The 18850-nt window shown below is 35.3% G+C and overlaps 1 protein-coding gene across 2 annotated transcripts in view; it reads right to left on the reverse strand.

Annotated features, from left to right (window-relative positions):
• Nucleotides 1–18850, reverse strand: part of LOC145674656 (chitin synthase chs-2-like) — a 101791-nt gene that overhangs the window by 57210 nt on the left and 25731 nt on the right. For both annotated transcript variants that reach the window (XM_081744882.1, XM_081744889.1), the window contains 6 exons: nt 15150–15356; nt 14535–14734; nt 12744–12891; nt 9004–9206; nt 7726–7914; nt 770–1037 (listed from right to left, as the gene is read on the reverse strand). In XM_081744882.1, coding sequence (XP_081601008.1) covers nt 770–1037; nt 7726–7914; nt 9004–9206; nt 12744–12891; nt 14535–14734; nt 15150–15356 — 1215 coding nt within the window. The remainder of the gene's footprint in view (nt 1–769; nt 1038–7725; nt 7915–9003; nt 9207–12743; nt 12892–14534; nt 14735–15149; nt 15357–18850) is intronic.

Genomic DNA, 18850 nt, shown 5'->3' on the forward strand with positions numbered 1-18850 from the left:
ATCTTTTTATCTTGCCATAAAATGCCTTTAATGTTCAGGTTCAGTTTGAGTTTGGTGCTGTAAACACATGATCAATCCTTTGGCACATTGTCAACTGCCACTGCAAATTCGGAAGTACTAGTTTCCTACACGCTCACAAAACGCCGTTGTTGAGTATCGAAGGTCCTGTACCAGTATTCTACATAAATACATGTTTCTACCTTACTTGGTTCTGGTTATTCACAAGGGCGCCAATTTCTCTGTAACTTTAGGGGCGGGGCATTTAAATGTGTGTTTGGTTGCAGACAGGGGTCAAAGAAGGCATATATGAGGATTTCAAGACAAATTGAATTCAAACTATACAAAATATGGAATATTCATAAAAATACATACTCGTAAAAATACATGGGGCCCACATGACCATTAGGGACCCGCCCTCAAGGATCGGCGCCCTTGGTTATTCATTTTCTATTTTCTACCAGCGGAATCTAGATTAAAAATAACTTTAAATTCATTTACTGAATGATACATATTAATAATATCCTGTTACATATTATGGCAAAATGTTTCAATGTCTCTGTTAGTTTATCGGTACATTTGAGTACAACCTATTTGTTATAATGAAAACTTAATGTTGATAATAGGAATAGGTTCTTTAGCTTCAGTTTTTCTCTTGCTAAATAACATTGAGAGTACAAAATATTTACTGAATACTAGGCTAATTCAAGCACCTATTTAAACACTATCATTATTGACAGATATTACTATTTTATAATAACAATAAACTTACTTTCAAATTCGTAGTAATCATGATCCACAATACCCAACAACTTTTGAGCATTCCTCCGTGCCGATTGGTCTTCGTCCATTCTCAAAATTGACTTCAACATCTCTAACATTTCGTCTTTCGTCTCATGCCACATGGTAGCGCATGCGTAAATCTTTGGAATATGATCTTTCGCTTTCACCTGACTTGGATCCCTCAAATTTGATTTTGACGCCAAAGAAATGTTGTCCAGATAATCTTCTTTCTTGTCAATTTTGTCCAATTCTAAATCCTATTTTGATAAAGTGATAGTTTCAAATTAAACAACCATGCAGATACATATATATATTGGTAGAAAAAGGACCAATGTTCAATAAACGAAAGTGGAAAAATTAAAAATTAATCATAGTTGTATTAATAAATACAGTATACGTACCCGGAGGCATAGTGAGTAAATAAAATAATTGAAAAAATATTTTTACATGCTGTTTAGTGTAATACTTAGGTGAGCATTTACTAAGAAGTTGTGAGTTAATAGACATTGGTCCTTCTTTTAGCTATTACAGTATAGATACAATGATGTCAGTATATTTATAAACACCAATTGTAGAATATCATTTTAGATCACTTTTAGTGCCAATTATAAAACATATTTAATAGTAACTAATAAATATAAGAATAATTTGATGCATTTCATAATTGTTTCTGATTAAAAGTATATCACGAAATATTTGTATTTTGTTAGAAAATTTATTTATCATTATTATTATTATTTAAGTGATAAAACTCCTCTCTAGATTCACAATATATATAATAAGATTTGTATAAGAAAATCTAACAAATATTTAAACACTTTATCTATAGGTGATATCTTTATGTACCCTATCGAGTCCTATATTAGCTTCTTTCAATTGTAAGCAGCTATTATTTCTTGTTTTGAGTATGAGAATCTTTCAAAGAGTCTACATATACACATTGAACTAATTTCAAATACATATTTTGTTTCGTTGATTTTTATTTCCTCATTTCAGGGGCAATCTAAATGAAATCGACCAATTTCCAGGTCAAAAGTTGTTGATAAAATTTATTAATTTTTAATTTTTTTTTTTTTTTTACCTAAGATTGTACCACATTCAGGGAGTTGAAAACGGGTATTCATTTATATTTTAGCCGCGCAGGTTTGTTTGTAGCGGCCATTTTGTATAGGTGTGTGTGCGTATTTTTCACTTTTCAGAGGATTCCTTTAATCGCTGTAACTTTTTAGGTTTTAAAGATAATGAGTTTAAACCAAAACCATATGAAAGTTAATGGAATGGACATTCTGTGTTCTGTGCACATTGAGACGTACTTCAAAACGTTGAAAGCAAAAGCTCTGAACATTGCGGTTGGAAACCTAGAAATGGCCATTTTGGAATGTACATTTTGAAACAAAATAAATGAGACTCACCTTCAATTTTTTGTCTACATAGAGATTAGATAGTAAAAAACGCCCCAAATAAGTTTCAGATCTGAGAACCATATACTTGATTTTCTGGAAATTTTTAAACATTGCGAATTTTCGAAAATCGTGTATTTTCATCATCAAATATCTCAGGAAGGACACAAGTGAAAATAGACGATGGTTGGACAGTAACAAGTGAGTAAAATTGCATCACTGCGACTTGAGTGGTCTCTGAGTTATAAGTTGTTGCAATGATGTGAAAATCGCGATTTTAACAGCTCAACAGATGTACAGGTTTTGTGTTGATAGTATCTCAGACATACGATTTATCTAAGTTTTATCAGAAGAAGTGCTGTCGAGATTTGCTACTTGTAAAAGAATTATCATTGCCAGATCAAATCATAGATTTATACCTCTGACGCAAACACAAATAAGGTGTTATGAAAAACATAGCATGTTGTTATTTGCCCTTAATGATACCGTAGCCTGTATTTCCGACGAGAAATGGTGGATTGAGAGAATTAAAGACATCAGTCAGGAAAAAAAACTATCTTTTTATTATTTTTTTTCCATCTCCATGGCCCAAGAACCTTTTTTAAACTATCTACGAATGACAAAGTGTGGGTGCCAAGCATTAAGGTTCTCCGGAAACTCACACCCACAGAGTTCACAACTCTTACAGGTCGTACTTTCAATATCAGTGCCGAACTCTGTACACAAATTAGTCAACTGTTTACCTCACTGATGTCTTAACAGCAGCGCTATAGGCAGAAAAGAAATAACAGAGGCGTTTAGTTTTTTTTACAAGATATGATTCATGAATTATGCATACTTTACCATTAAACATTACTGTCGTGTTATTTTGACTTTTGCTACAAAGTTTATGTCCACTCCTCATGGCGCTTCATGATATTAAGTTCCAGTGAAAAAGAAACTTTTAATTCAGAAACCACTCAAGTCTCAATGATGCAATTTTACCGACATGGTACTGAATAACTATCATCTATTTTGTGCAAATTTGAGATTTTTCACTTGTGTCCTTCCTGAGATATTTGATGGTGAAAATACACGATTTTCGAAAATTTGCAATGTTTAAAAATTCCTAAAAAATTAAGTATATGGTTCTCAGATCTGAAACTTGTTTGTGACTTTGCTGTTTAGTCTCTAAGTAGCCCAAAAAGTGAAGGTGAGTCTCATTTATGTTGTTTCAAAATGTACATTCCAAAATGGCCATTTCTAGGTTTCCAACCGCAATGTTCAGAGCTTTTTCTTTCGACGTTCTGAAGTACGTCTCAATGTGCACAGAAAACAAAATGTTGTCCATTCCATTAACTTTCATATGGTTTTGGTTTAAACTCATTATCATTAAAACCTAAAAAGTTGCAGCGTTTAACAAAATCCTCTGAAAAGTTCAAAATACGCTCAAGCACCTATACAAAATGGCCACTACGACAAAACCTGCGCTGCTAAAAAAATAAATGAATACCCCTTTCAACCCCCTGAATGTTGTACAAACTTAGATAAAAAAAATAATTAAAAAAACTAAATTTTGTCAGCAACCATCATTTGTCGATTTCATTTGGATTGCCCCTTTAATAGTAGTAAAGGCGACAGTTGAGGCAAATTTTTTGCCCTTGGGTCCCTGGTCCAGGGGTCATGGTCCATGTCCAGGGGTGCATAGGACCACCCTATCTAAATTTTTGCAGGGGTATCTTGGCCCACCCCCTAAATTTTGGTAGGGGCCCACCCCTATTAAATTTTGGAAATTGACAAACTTAAAAATTTGGTGTGGTAGTATAAGGTCAAGGTTTATACCTCTGTTAGTTTAGGTGGCCCATCTCGTTCCCTTTCATGAGTAAAAACTTGCCAAAATTTCAAATTTCGGAGGTTTTGACCTAATTTATCCTATTTGATGGGTTATTACCTTATATGGTTACACGAGTGTGTACAGGGATCCATTCCCTTTCATAAAACATATGTATATTGATACACCCCTCTTAAATTTTGGGAAGGGCACATTAGCTCACCCCTTAAATTTGGGATTGGTCAAAAAGAACAATAATTGGTAAATGTTTTTTAGAACCTAATATGTACTACGGTAGATTTGGGTGATCCATCTCGTTTTCTTTTGTGGGCATAACAATTGTCAAATATTAGCACGGTCACGCGTTCGCCACGAGGTCGGTTATTGACTTATTTTTCTTTTTTGATGAGTCTTTATTACTTTATATGATTATAAGTGCGAGAAGGGGAATCCATTCTCTTTCATACGACCTGGGTACATTGATGCTTCTGCAAAATTTTGGGAGGGTACCTAGGACACCCCTAAATTTGGATATGGTCAAAAAACGATAATTGGTAAATGTTCTCTAGGTTCCACTGTAAATTTTAATTGGTCCTGATTACCAATTCCTGTAGGTAAAAATTACCAAAATGTAAATGTAAGTAATACATCGTGCCACGTGGTATGTTATTGACCTAATTTATCATTTTTGATGAAGTTATGTGATCCTGCTTATAGTGCATGGATACATTGATATTTCTTTCTCAAAATTTGGAAAGGTTCATAGGACCACCTCTTAAATTTAGGAATTGTTAAAAATAAAATTTGGTAAATGTTTGTACGCTTGGGTCATTCATCACGTTTTCTCTCATGGTATAAATTGCTAAAAATACAAAATTTGGCGGTTTTTGACTTTCTCTTTGCTAAGGGTTTTTTATCTTATATGACTATACGTGGCAGGATTGGAATCCAAGACATTGGTACGTTGATATCCTTTTGTAAATTTAGGGAAGGGTACATAGGACCACTCCTTAAATGTGGGAATTGTCAAAACAAAATTTGATAAATGTTCTCTAGAACTCATTTTCAAATTTATGTTGTCCAGTTTATTTCTTTTGTGAGTAAAAGATATCAAATATTAGTATTGTTACGTTTTTGACCTAATTTATGTTCTTTGATGAACATTTATGATGATATGATTTAATACAGGTGTCCATTCCGGACACGCTTCATTCTTAACATTTGGGAAGTACATAAAACTGCTCCTTAAATTTGGGATTGTCAAAAAACAAAATTTAGTAAGCGTTCTCCACGACTCATGTAATTTTGAATGGTTCTCCTTATCCCCTTCTACGATAAACAATTACAAAAAAAATTATCTTCTTCTTCGATAAGGCTTTACTGCAACATATGATTATATGGTTAAGTACAGAGTCAGTTCTATTTTCTTCATAGGACTTAGGTACATTGATGTACTCAACTTAAATTTTGAGAAGAATACACTCTTAAATTTGGGAATTGTGATAAAACAAAATTTGATAAATGTTCTAGTATGATGTGCGAAAATTGAATGTTATGATTAACGTTCACTAAGATAGATTGTAACAAGGTTCCATTGTCTTTCACTGAGAGAAGTACATTTGACTCATTGCATCAACCATCTGGCCTCTCATCGCTCGGCTTGCCTTATTCACTCCACTTAACATATCAACAGCAACTCTAGAGAACAAATACTTTCACTCGTCAAATAAGTTATACTTTTGGAAAACTTTTAAGAGGAATGTATACAAGTCAACGCACAATATACAGTATGCAAACTGAACATTAAATGCTAGGTTCAATGAATGAATAAGGTTGCAATTCAATTATTAATTGCCTGATATTTTGACAATTATTGTACATGGGTGATCCAAAAAGTAAGGTCTATTTTTTTGAAATGCAAAGAAATGTTTATTTTCCATAATGTTTATGTCGTTTTAAAGCTTATACCTTTATATATTTTTCTTCATAATCACCATTTCGGTTGATGCATTTTTATAGGCGCTGTGTTAGTTTTTGTATGCCCATGACCATACCAGCTTGCAGCCATGTGTTTGAGGAAGCTTTGAACCTTATCTTTCATCTCGTCGTCGTTATTGAAGCACTCTTCAGCCAAATGTTCTTTCAACTTAGGAAACAGGTGTCAGTCTCTGGTTTACTCAATCTTGGCGATTGTCTCATCGGAAATGGATGGTCTCCCGATCCTTTCTTCGTCGTGAATTTTTGTTCGACCAGCTGCTAACTATGTACACCACTTACAAAAGATTCTGACATCCGTTCACAACTAGCCACACACTTCCATCAATTGGCGATTAATTTCAATCGGTTTAACACCTTTTGAGTTTTAAAATCGAATAATTGTGCGACCTTCGCACTTGGGGTAGCTCCAGGTAGGAGCTCCATTACTAACTGCTGCCAAGCCGAGACTGAGCTTCCTAACGAGGTTCGCTGCGTGCAGGCTTCTTTGGGAATAGACGAAACAAAGACAATAGTGTTGCCAACAGTTTCCCTGCGTCCTCAATGCTTTGGAGACATTACTTTTGGGGCAATACTCGTATTTATGAGATGAATTAACTTTAAGAATGTTTTCAGTACTATAATTTCCTTGGTTTTATAATTCTTATGAAGGCTATTCTATCGGTTAATCACTTCCAAGTGACACCCTTGCCGATGTTTACTGGTTCTTGAAACAAGGTATAATCTTCACTAGCTCTAAAGCATTTCCAAACCATTTTGTGAAAAGAAGCGAAGTATTAACGCTACAATAAAAGAAATTGATTAACCTATTCGAACGTTTTGATATTATAAATCTACACCTAATATCAACATGTTTTACACCTAATATACACCTAGTATCAACATGTTTTATATTTTGAATTTCCTTCAAAAATACTCCTCGTAATTGTCAGTAAATTTGTCTTAATTGATTTAGTTGTTTGAAATATATGTGACAACTTTCGTGAACAATGCTTTTCGAGTTATAAGAAATGTTGAACATTTAATCAGTTTTTCCTAACCCCTTAGTTATCGACCAACAAAATACACTTACATTTTTACTAAAGGATTCTTCCTCCATTCCTTCTTATGTCTTTTGTTTTCCTTTAAAATTGATTGCGATAGTTTGCTAAATATATATTCGTAGTAAAGTTACAAATTTATAAAGTTCATGTTTTTGAAAGATTTCCATCTTTATAAATACATTGATCAATAAGCGATTTTATTTAATGCAGTACTTTTTTCATGGAATTTTAGAAACTTACTCGTAGATTCAGAAGCAGTTCCGACTCATTGATTCTGTATTCTTCTTAGAGAATATGTTCCTAGCCTACTCTTTACTATGTTCAGAACCGGACTCAGGTTTGATCAGTTCCTAAGCTACTGAAGGTAATCGAGCCTTTTGTATGCCCGAATGTTCTTTATCAACTGACATTTTAGGGAGCAGGCTAGCGGAAGAGGCCCCATTACTTACATCATAGAGGCACACTATTGCTGTATGTACATGTTATTTTATTTATTTTTATGTTATTTTTGGAAATGTACATCCAGTTTCCTATTTCTTTTAAATTTTTGGCCCCCCCGAGATAGTTAGTCCTTACAGCTTGTTTAGCTTATACGTAAATGCGGCACTAACTATGTTGTACTGTATGTTTCCAAACAATAATTCTTCAAATAATAAAATCTTATGTAGATTCTTGACACAATATAGGAAACACTTACCTCCACAGTAACCTCTGGTTGGTCGTCTTTGCGCCTGTTCATACCAAGAGACTGATCTATGAGGAATCCACTGTACATGGGAGCTACGAACAGCATCTCCGTAGATGCCAAACGCTCACACTTGGGTGACCAGATATGCCTCGTTATCCACAGTTGTGAGAAAAGCCAGAATAGCCATACCCATGAGTACTGGAACAAGATTAAAAAAACATTAATAATGAGAAAACACATGTATAATAAATATTTAAAAATAAATTTTGATTTCTTTAGAAAACATTTTTTGAACGTTTTCTCTGTACAGGTGATAATAATTAACAAAAATAAAAACAAGGTAGTTTCATTAGTTAAGTATGAAGTTTGATTTTTAAAATAGAAATAAGGAACCTATTTAATCTAACAGTAAGATCAATCCAAACAGTAAATCATATTTCATGAATATGTTTCACATAAAACATGAAAATTCTTCGATATGCCCCATCGAAATTAGTAATATATTAAATTATATCATTTGTGTGTAATATTTAATACAGTAAAAAAAACTTCAGTTATTTAATACGAGGTACAAATAATTATATACATATTTCAATTATACATGTTTCAGTGCATTAAAAAAATTCAAATCAATTGTTTAATTGGAGACAAAATTAAAACGGCAAAGATCACTTGTGTTACTCAGCACAGTATAGTATTAGTACTTTTAACCTATGGCAAATTTCCTGTATTTTTATGCTATGACAAACTTCACTTACTCCACACTACATTGTTCCATGCAGAGTGAAGAAAGACATTATATATATATATATATATATATATATATATATATATATAGTTACATAGTTTGGTTTTCTACTCGAGAGGAAACCAATTTCCGAAACGCATCTCTAACATCAGGCCGAAAGTATCGTGCAAAGAATTACAATGATATATTGCGTTGCATATAGCTATACTATCCATTTAAGGCAAACCTTCACGTCGATTTTTGCTCATTGCTGAACTATGAAAACAACTAGTTAAGAAATTCTGCCATCTCGGAATTGTTTTTCCAACTCGTCCAAAACAGAACCTTGCATCCTCATCAGTCACAAAGGATAATTGAATATTGATCAATTTTCATTAAACAATTGCGAACCGTATGAGATTCCTGGCACCGAAACCGGGTTTCCCGGACTGATGGCGTGTGAAATACGAGAATGCATAGTTGGGAACAGGCGTACCGGTTTTATGAAAGACTTTATGTTGTCCCTAAATAGAAATAGAATAAAACTATATATCACATACCTGCTCAGCAAGAAAGTCACTTAAAAAGTAGAATGGCATCGACTGGAAGAACAAGTATGCAGGTATCACATTATTGAAGGCACAAGGGTCATTATTTCGAACTCCACATGCGGCAATTAGAAATGAGATGGTCACAGGAATGGTTAAACATACTGGTAAAGCGTAACTGAATCCTTGAATTTTTATTTTGCAAGCAAATTTCCCTGTCAAGAGAACATATACATGAGATTAGATCTGTAGAACGCAAAATAAATTAATACTATCTCTTCAAAGCTTAACCAGCCTGAAAATAGAAACTAATCCTTTTTCACTATTTCTTTTTCTATTTAAACACTGAAAAGTAGCATAGTGGGTAACAATACTGGGGGGAAATGTTACTTACGTTGATACAATTAACAAAATGATCAGTGACACTGTCTCTTGCCATGAAAAGCGAATTAATACCATTTAGTGCAAACTTGACAGGATTCAATATACATTTGGTTATGAAAATAATCAATTAATACACCTGAAGAAAATGCGACTTACCTAATTAATACGGCATGGACCCACTGTTGGGCTGCAGAATAGCTCTGATTCGTCGTGGGATGGAGGCAAATATGTGAGTTATAAATGATTTCTAGAGGAATATCGCAGTTCCGTCAGCGATTATGGAGGACCACAATTGCTCTAGATTAGGAACTCCAGAACTGACCACAGGTGTTTAAAAAATGTTGAGGCTGGGGATTGGGTGTCCCAGTTCATCCTGATGCACATGAAATCACGCATCAACAGCTCCAGCAGTATGAATTGGCATATTATCATCTTGGAAAGTTGCATTATTGGGCAGTATATATATAGGGGTGCCCACAAAGGGGGCTATGACGCAAACTGCGTCATTGAAATATGTGGGGGGGTTAAAATCTATATAAATATGTTTGAGGAAGTGTAAAAATTAATCGAAAAGATATTTTTGATGGAAGAACACCTACGGATAGACAATTGAGGGGGGTGCGTCATGAGAGGGGGTGGGCATCACTTATATATATATATATATATATATATATATATATATATATATATATATATATATATGCTACTATGTCAAATAAGTAGACACCTGGAGGATAGTACAATTTTGTGGAAACATACAGGATAGTACACTTAAGGAATATGTATGCCTGATGAGTATGATATAGCTGGTGATGTGATCATGCAGTACAGCATGTGACACCATGGAGTGCAGACGAGGGTGTGGAGACCTGATAATTTACCCAAGGTCGCATTTGAAGTGTGATAGAATTTAGTATACCATTAAGGCTGTATTATCTATATCGTTACCAACGATAACGCAATTATAGATAAGTTCAAAGACATGAGTAGATCAAGATCAGGTGGACCGCGACCAATGCCAAAACTGAAACGTGCGGTCATCTGGAGTGTAAGGACTGCCCTTCCAAATTTAAGAATGACATCACAGCCGAAGTTGACAGATTAGCACGAACCGTTCAGTGGTATCTGCAGAGTGCTGGAATGTACCGATGCTAAAAGAAAAGAAAAAAAACTGCTTACAAAACCACAGATGACACGGAAACACATCTGGACTATCGGCAAGAGGAGCAAGTCAAAACATTTTTTGAACCACGCTGCTTTTCTTGATGAAAGACGATTTTGCCTATTCTTGGACAATGGTTGACAAGGAACTAGAAGCGGATCAGAATATTTCATAATTGCAACATTCTACGTTAAAAAAGACATGTCATGGTGTGGAGTGTATTTGGAAAAGTGATCTTAGTAACATTTTCTTTATTCGATGAGCACATCTTGCGCACATTCTGTGAAATACACCGAGGTCAAAATTAGTTACTTTCCTCCTTTGAAACAGCCAAGTATTGCGACACTCCACGTAAATAATGCATTATGGGACACCATGTTACAACACAAAGCTGATTACCCGCGTGGAAGAAGCAATACGGGACAAACTCTGCCTGCTTCGGACAATCTTTGGACACAAGTCCTATACAGAGTGTTTGGTATCTCCTGGTTATTGCAAACAATAAACAATATTTATTTGAGGTATTCTTTGACGAGTTGTAAAACCCGTTACATCATCGATGACTTATTCAGTTAGTGGATACCACCACGCCATGTTTGGTTCAAGCATTATATGCTGCCAAAGTAGGCTCCACCAAAGAGTAACTCCAGTTTTCGCTTCTGTGCACTGGTACGTAGCAATGACCACATGCTTATTTTTCGGTGTCCATTTACGTCATAGTAGTGTGTGTATATTTACAAGTATATCTATTGAATAGTATGTTAGTACGCCTTGATAAAGAATAGCTTCATTCTGGACGCTGTATCCACGTAGATACGCTGAAATATCATGGTTATTTACCACTCATACTTTGTCATGCATTGTGACCCTTATTGTAGAGCAGATAAAATATATGCTGCACAGTACAGTTTCAGGAGTCAATACTATATTTCTTCTGTCCAATGTTCTGTTCTGTTGGATGTTAACCGTACACAGAGAAAGGTGATAACATAAAGTAAGACGTATCTAGAAAATTAGACAATCGCTATCGGCAGCAATATCTTATATCCAATGATCGGGTAGGCAACGGATCCCACTGTGATAGATCTCAGTGGAACATGAACCAAAGAAGTCGTCAAGTATGTGGTTTCTCGTCGAGGATCCGAAACTGTCATCCCTGCAGTGGTTGGTAATGTTCGTGGAATACGGATAAAAAACACATTTCCCAACCAAGTCTGATGATGGCGTGTCCGGTAACACTATGATAATGTGGCCTCCGAAGTAGAATACCACCTCTGTGATTTCAAGCACTGCCTTTGTGGTTTTCAGTTTTATATGCACAAATTCTCATTGCTGTGAATATTATTGTATTGATCATGTGACCAATTTATAGTAGTTCGCCATATACGATACCTCGAGGAGTCCACCAAAACAAAGTATAACCATATGTTGATGTAGTGGCAGTTTTAGTTCTTTGGGAACCACCACCTTGGGGTATTCATACAGTGCCAACCAATACAATGTGGAGTATCATAAATAAGTCATTCCTCATCGCACATCAACATTCTGCCCAGAAAAGAAAGAAATACACATTTGCTCGTGTTACTTTTTAGTCCGCACACGACTCATGTGGGATGTGTTCCACTTTATACCGTTTCCCAAAGCGGTAAAAGTGTTGGCGGGTGTTTTCTGTACTGCAATTGAATGTTTTTTGATCAACTCACATATTTGGCTATAATCGATCTTGATTGTTCGTTGTCTATGGTTTGTGGAAGTCCTGTATGTGATCGTTTCAGAAGAAATCATTGCTGGTTTTAAATTTAAGCCACCGTGGTAGGTATACTGTTTGTTTATTTAGAAAGAACATGCTTTTGAAGCTTGATATTTTTCTTACTACTTTACTAGCGTTGTTCCAGTTTATACTCATAAAGCATACAGGCGTATAACATTGTTTGGAGTTCTCATGTTGGACTTCTCCTGACGTCTTCCATTTATCAGAAGCCTTCAAGAAGAATCTTCTCAATACGCTATCTTCCTGTTTTATCAAACAGGAATGAAAATTATATGGTCGTGTGTAGTAGAATACCTCACACAAATCTTGTAAACATTTTCGCTAACTTTATGCTGTGATGGAATTTCCATGTACTCGGAAAGTAAACACTATTAGTTCCAGAGGACATTTTTTGACCAGAAGTTTATGCATATAACTTTCGATTTAAATACTTACCAAATATGTATGCAAGATAAGCAGCTATGACTTGGATAATGAGTAGAAATACTGGGGTGAGATAAGAGGCGCCTGTGTAGTAAACTGCTTCAATTTCACGTGCACTGAGTATGTTTGGTATGTTGTTTATTTCAACCTGAGGTTTAATCTGAAAGTAAACGAATAATTTTAACCTTAAAATACTTTATTATTTAAATAAATACGCATTTGTAATAAAACAGTGTACAAAATTATGCACAGACCAAACAACATGCGATTAAGTCGGTGCAGTATTAACAAAAAGAAGTGTATTAACAGGCGCAATAACAAAACGGCGTGGCGATTGCACACAGTGACTAAACACTGTGATATGTTACGAATGTAACCGTGAAAACAAAAGTGAACATTTAAAATATAGAATTAAAAATAGTTACTGTTTTCGCTTCTATATACAATTTTAAATTTTAATCTCAAAGTAACAAAATTAGGAAGAATATAAGAAGTGTCATTGATTAGTTCTATTAGCTTGATGGCAATTAATTTCAATGTTCAGTGCAATAAAGCGATATTTTGACATATTGGTTATTACTGTCAGTGAATATCTTAGTTAAATTAAGTCGAGTCCACATGATGTGTATGAAATAATCGATGCTTTTAGAGTTACACAAACAGCCCCATTACTGTAAAATTTCTAGGAATATGTTATATCAGTATAAAGTGAAGGGTGTACGAAATGCGACCCACACACAAAGAAAAACGTATTTGACTCATAAGTTCTAGTACTTGCCGCATAACTGCCTGATGTAGTAATCACCTCGAGTAGTTTGTTTGTCATTCCCACACTTCTGCCACTGTTGGTAACAATACTGGAAGTCATTTTCTGTGAATTCAGGTAGGTCTGACGTTTTCAACTTCTTCATGTAAAGTAAAACTTGTTACCTTGAGCCCAGGCTTTAGTCTCGGGCAAAGAAAAAGTTATGTGGTGCCAGATCAGCTGAGTAGGAGGATGTAAATGACAGTAATGTGTTCACTTGTAAAAAAAAATACCCGACGAATATCTCCTGACGGATATAATGTAAACCATCAAACTTTTAGTCCCGGCGTACTAGTTTACTTTCGCTGGCTGCAATCCAAGATGATGGAACTGACAGAACGTATAATGTAATCAATACTTTACACATTTCAAGTCTGCACAATCTATAGTTCTGATACAGTACTATGGCCAGTTCTAATAACTTATATCTTAAGTAATTGCCGAATGATTAAACACATTTCAAATTCATAACGTCATTTATGTTTAACTATAAGCCGAAATTTTCCTTGATGTAAAACTTGACAAGATTTAGATACATTCTATAATAATTCTGCCTATTTGAACTTCTAAGTCTTGATCTATAACTTTTTTCTCCGATGGTCTATGTACAACTATAAATCTATTTGAACTTTTGTTTCCTAGGGTAGAAGTTATCGCTTGCCATTAGTTTTAAACTTACACATCATCGTTCCCAAAAAAGTTACTTTTCTTTGTTCATTAATAAGTATGTGTAACTGTAAACATTTTCCACTCTATCGCAACTTGCTTCTAAATTAATATTTCCGAAAGCCGAAACGTACAGTCTGAAATTGATATCCTTAACTTAGGGGGTGTGCACCTTAAGTATTGACGCCATTCGAGAAGAAAAATGTAGATACTGTTACTGCTATTCCATACTGTTAATGTTCTTTAATAAAATACATATTATTGGTTTGTTAGATGTTATTAATTAGAATAACAAATATATCGTATTTGCTCAACATTTCTGATGTTCTTACCTTCTTAATTACAATGCTGTGTTCTCTGAATGAGTCTAGGAACTGTGTGAAGAGACCTTTGATGTCATCATTCTCTACGTAAAGTATTACGAGCATCGTCAGAAAGAAGACCAACATTTTCCACAGTGAAATGAAAAAGTAGGTGAAGTATCGGCTCTTCTGTAATTTGTGTTTGACTTCAGCAAGGTATTTTACAAAGCCTGCAATATATTGCCAAGTTATAACAAATATTTATTAAGTAAATTTCTGGTTAACAATGCTATACGCAGTGTCTTATATTAATTGAGTTTATATATATGCCAATAATGAATAGCACAAACTTAATGTGCCAGTAATGAATAGAGCTTGTTCAGTAAATAGGGATTGGTTTATCAATTCCCCGGTCAAAAATTTACGATTGCTTGAAATTAGGTACTTTTTAAAAACCTTTTGCATTTAACATTAAACTATTATTGAAAACAAGAGGAATACAGCTGATAAACCGAACTCAAGCTCCAGACATGCAAAGCTGCGAAGCACAGCCTCTGTCATCGAGCCGAGCCTGTCCCTAGACTATAAACTGTTTCCAAATTACTATATATATATATTTTTTAAAAAAGTACAACACAATAATACCTAAAGGTGAATCTCCATTCACATAGTTCTCCCACCAGCCGAATGAAGTTAGTAAGACAGCTACTGGAATAAGGTAAATTTTCATGTTCTGATGGCCATCGAGTAGTGGCCAAAGAACCATGCCAGATGCTTGAGCTGCGATCGCTATGAGGTCCAAGATTACCCAGAAATATCGCTTCGCTTCCGTTTCTCCGCGGGATAATAGACCTGTAAACAAAACATACAGCAATTACTAACCATTATTGTCATAACAAATAGGGTATATATTGTAATGAACAAAATGAAAGAAATTGACCAATCATAACAAAATAAATAAATAAATAAAAGTACAGAGAGAGAGAGAGAGAGAGAGAGAGAGAGAGAGAGAGAGAGAGAGAGAGAGAGAGAATGAACTGCTATAAGAAAGTAGAATGGATAAGAGTAATATGTTTGATCATTTAAGACGAAGAGACTAATTTAAGAATACATTGTATTCTGACCAGGCCCATAGTTAGAAGGTGGGCAGGGGAGGGTTCAGTTCCCCTGAAACTTTCAGTTCCTTGTTGGTGTATATGTACGAATGCAAGTAAACCCTCGAAAAATGATATCACCCTCTGGCTTAGTATTGTTGCTATGGGCCTGATTGTGATACAAGCTCGTGTTTAGGTAAGTGCTATTCTGTGCTCGAGCACAGGGCGGCAAAATTTTGGAACTTTTTTAAAGACTCACTATAAAGTAATATTTAAAACTAGCAACCCGCAGAGTCCCGCGCAAGCGCTAAAAAATGTGTGAATGTGTTTAATTCGCTCTAATTACAGTAGTTACTAATTAACTAGCTTATCTGATTATTTTTAAAAAGTAATTTTCTCCCATCTCCAGCCCAAGAGGTGAGGAAGAACTTGAACGTCATTAAAACTGATACCGTTAAACTTAGCTACTCGAAAACTATGAATTCAATACTAATATCTTTCGTTTTCGATTATTTCTAAAATGCTCCATGTTTTTCTTATAGGGACTTTGCCCCTCCATATCTCAGCTCAGGTATGACTTTGGGACCTGGAACAGGTCATTTGGATCATTTCTCTGAGAGCTTAAAAAAATTAAAATTTAATGTTTCTATTTATTATGGTTCTCGAGTTGAAAAGCGCTACAGACAGACAACTTATTGTATTATTAATATACATGATATTAAACTATTACTAACGGTGAATAATGTAATCAATCATTTCTCTTATCAGTTATCACGAATAATTATTGGTGTGTCACAGTAACGTCCACTATTGAGAGAATTATGCAATTTAAAATTACGTTGTAATTTTTGTAACTTGTAATACTTAAACTGCTACTCAACAAGAGCAGTGTTTTATGTTTGCAAAATCACGGCTCATTTCCTTATTTGAGACATAAGTTTGTGTGGGGGGCGGCAAATTACTTAGAGCACAGGGGTGCACAATATATAAATACGGCCCTGTTCTGATGGATGTGACTCCAGAGTCTTCTGTCGATAGCATATTAAAATTACTAAAAGTTCTAATTATTTGTTATCGATTAAATAATTATGTTCATTTAAAACCATTAATATGTGTAATACAATTCTCGAATTAATGCTGAGAAATGTTCTGGTAAATCTTACACAAGTCATATTGTTTTGTTACTGACAGTCAGTGGCGTATTAAGGGGCCTTCCGGGCTGAAACCCCTCCAAAATGTTATTTTCTATGCTACAGTGAATGAAATATCCTTCAGAATTTTCACATTTCCAGGAATAAAGTTAGCAAAGTCCCTCCCCGAAATAAAATCGTAAAAACGCCACTGCTGACAGTCATAGTACGAAGTGAATTTAAGATAATCTTTTCAAAATTTACCCCATAGATGAAATATAATAAGATTTAATGTAAACTGTTTAATAATAATAATAATAATAATAATAATAATAATAATAATAACTTTGCTTGTGTTGTTTTGACCTGCGGCTCCCGTTTCAAGTGGTAAAACTTTACTACTGAACTACCACCATTGCTTTTCTTTTTTGGTGTTTCAAGTACTAGTATCCGGTGAGATAGTAAACTTAAGAGAAGACAGATATTTTAAAATGTAGTTTTTACCAAATTTTTGAGAATTGTTACATCCAGATATTTACAAATAAGCCTACATGGAAACACTTTGAGAAAATGCAACTTACGTGATTAATTCAGCATTAGACTAGCTTTACCTCATAATGTATTCGTTGTGAAACTGGTATTTTACGTTTCAAACCCGAGTTGACTGGAGTCGCATGCTTTTATCAGTGCGAAATCACCAGCGCTGAGTTGTACCGAATCAGTTTGATGCATTGCCAAGTCGAAACGTGCTTGACGCAGACACGTATGTCTCCTAATCTGTACTAAAGATGTTATAAAATAGTGAACAACAAAATTGTGAAGCCATACGTCACAGTTTCGTTACGCCCACTAAGATCGCAATGTTTTGAGCCAACATTCTTGGCGTTAACGAGAGTAGCCAATCAGATGTGCTGATGCTCGGTTGTTTTTTTTTTTTTTTTTTGGTGGTGGTGGGGGCTTCATTGAGCTAGCAGGATGAAGATACATATGGGCAGATCCTCTATTTTATGACATCCTTGATCCGTATCATAAATATCACAGCAATGTCATGTTGAATTTTGTCTGTGTTCGATTTTCGGTGATTGACTAGTTAGCAACGGCGCCGACTTCCCAAAATTTGTGTGGGTGCATATGAATGGCGAGACGTGTAAGCCTGTATGCTTTCAGGGAAGTCTCGATATTTGATTGATTTATTTTTAGTTAAAATCTTTTATGAACACTGTCATAAAGGGTTGTGCTGGATAAAGTAAAATATACCGGTACTAAAAGAATAATTTGGGGCTACCGTAGCTCAGTCGGTAACACAGCTGACTTAAACGTAGGAGAAACGGGTTCAAACCGGGGTACAAACTAAAAATCAGATGGTGTGGTGCCGGAGCACCCACGTAGTCGGCGCGCATGCTAGTTACTGCTGTTGGAATTTGTTTAGGTGGGTGCGTGGGGTCCCTAGTTCGATCTCCGGCCAAGTAAGTTTGTGGTGAACAACATCGTGTCCATGGATTCTCTCGGGGTACTCCCGTTTCCTCCTACTTTATCATTCCACCAATTCATTCATAATCATTCACTTGCCTTAATCAGAGCTCCTTCGTGGCTAAGCAGTAAGCGTACGCGCCTTTGGCGTGGGAGTCCCGGGTTCGATTCCCGGTGGGAGCTTATGTGGTTCGGATTCCACGTTAATCAGTAGGTCCCATCTCATATAGCCTCACTGCTGAAAGGGATGTTAAACTCAAAATCAACTCAACTCAACTTGCCTTAATCATCGTCTTCTCCCTTACCCTAAAAGGCATAATCATGGGATTTTAAAACGAAAGACCTGCAGATCTAAAGTCATCACATCTATGCATTATAAAGCCCATGGAAACTAAAAGAACTAAAGAAACCAAGAAAACTGAACAGCAAGCACGGAATCATGTTCAAGGATGCAAAAGCTATCTCGGATGGGGAAATGGTTTAGCAGTAGATCTTCTAGAAAAGGGAAACAGTTTGTGAAAAAGCGTCGTAATTTTGAGAAAAATGCGAAAGAATCAAGCACAGAGGATGAAAACAGCGTGTCCTCAGGAACGTCTGAATTGGAGCTTTTCCCTGGAATTTCTCTATCCAAAGATGATGACGCTTGATGTGT

Source organism: Thermobia domestica, chromosome 2, assembly GCF_964235325.1.
Source record: "Thermobia domestica chromosome 2, izTheDome1.hap1.1, whole genome shotgun sequence".
Lineage (NCBI taxonomy): Eukaryota > Metazoa > Arthropoda > Insecta > Zygentoma > Lepismatidae > Thermobia > Thermobia domestica.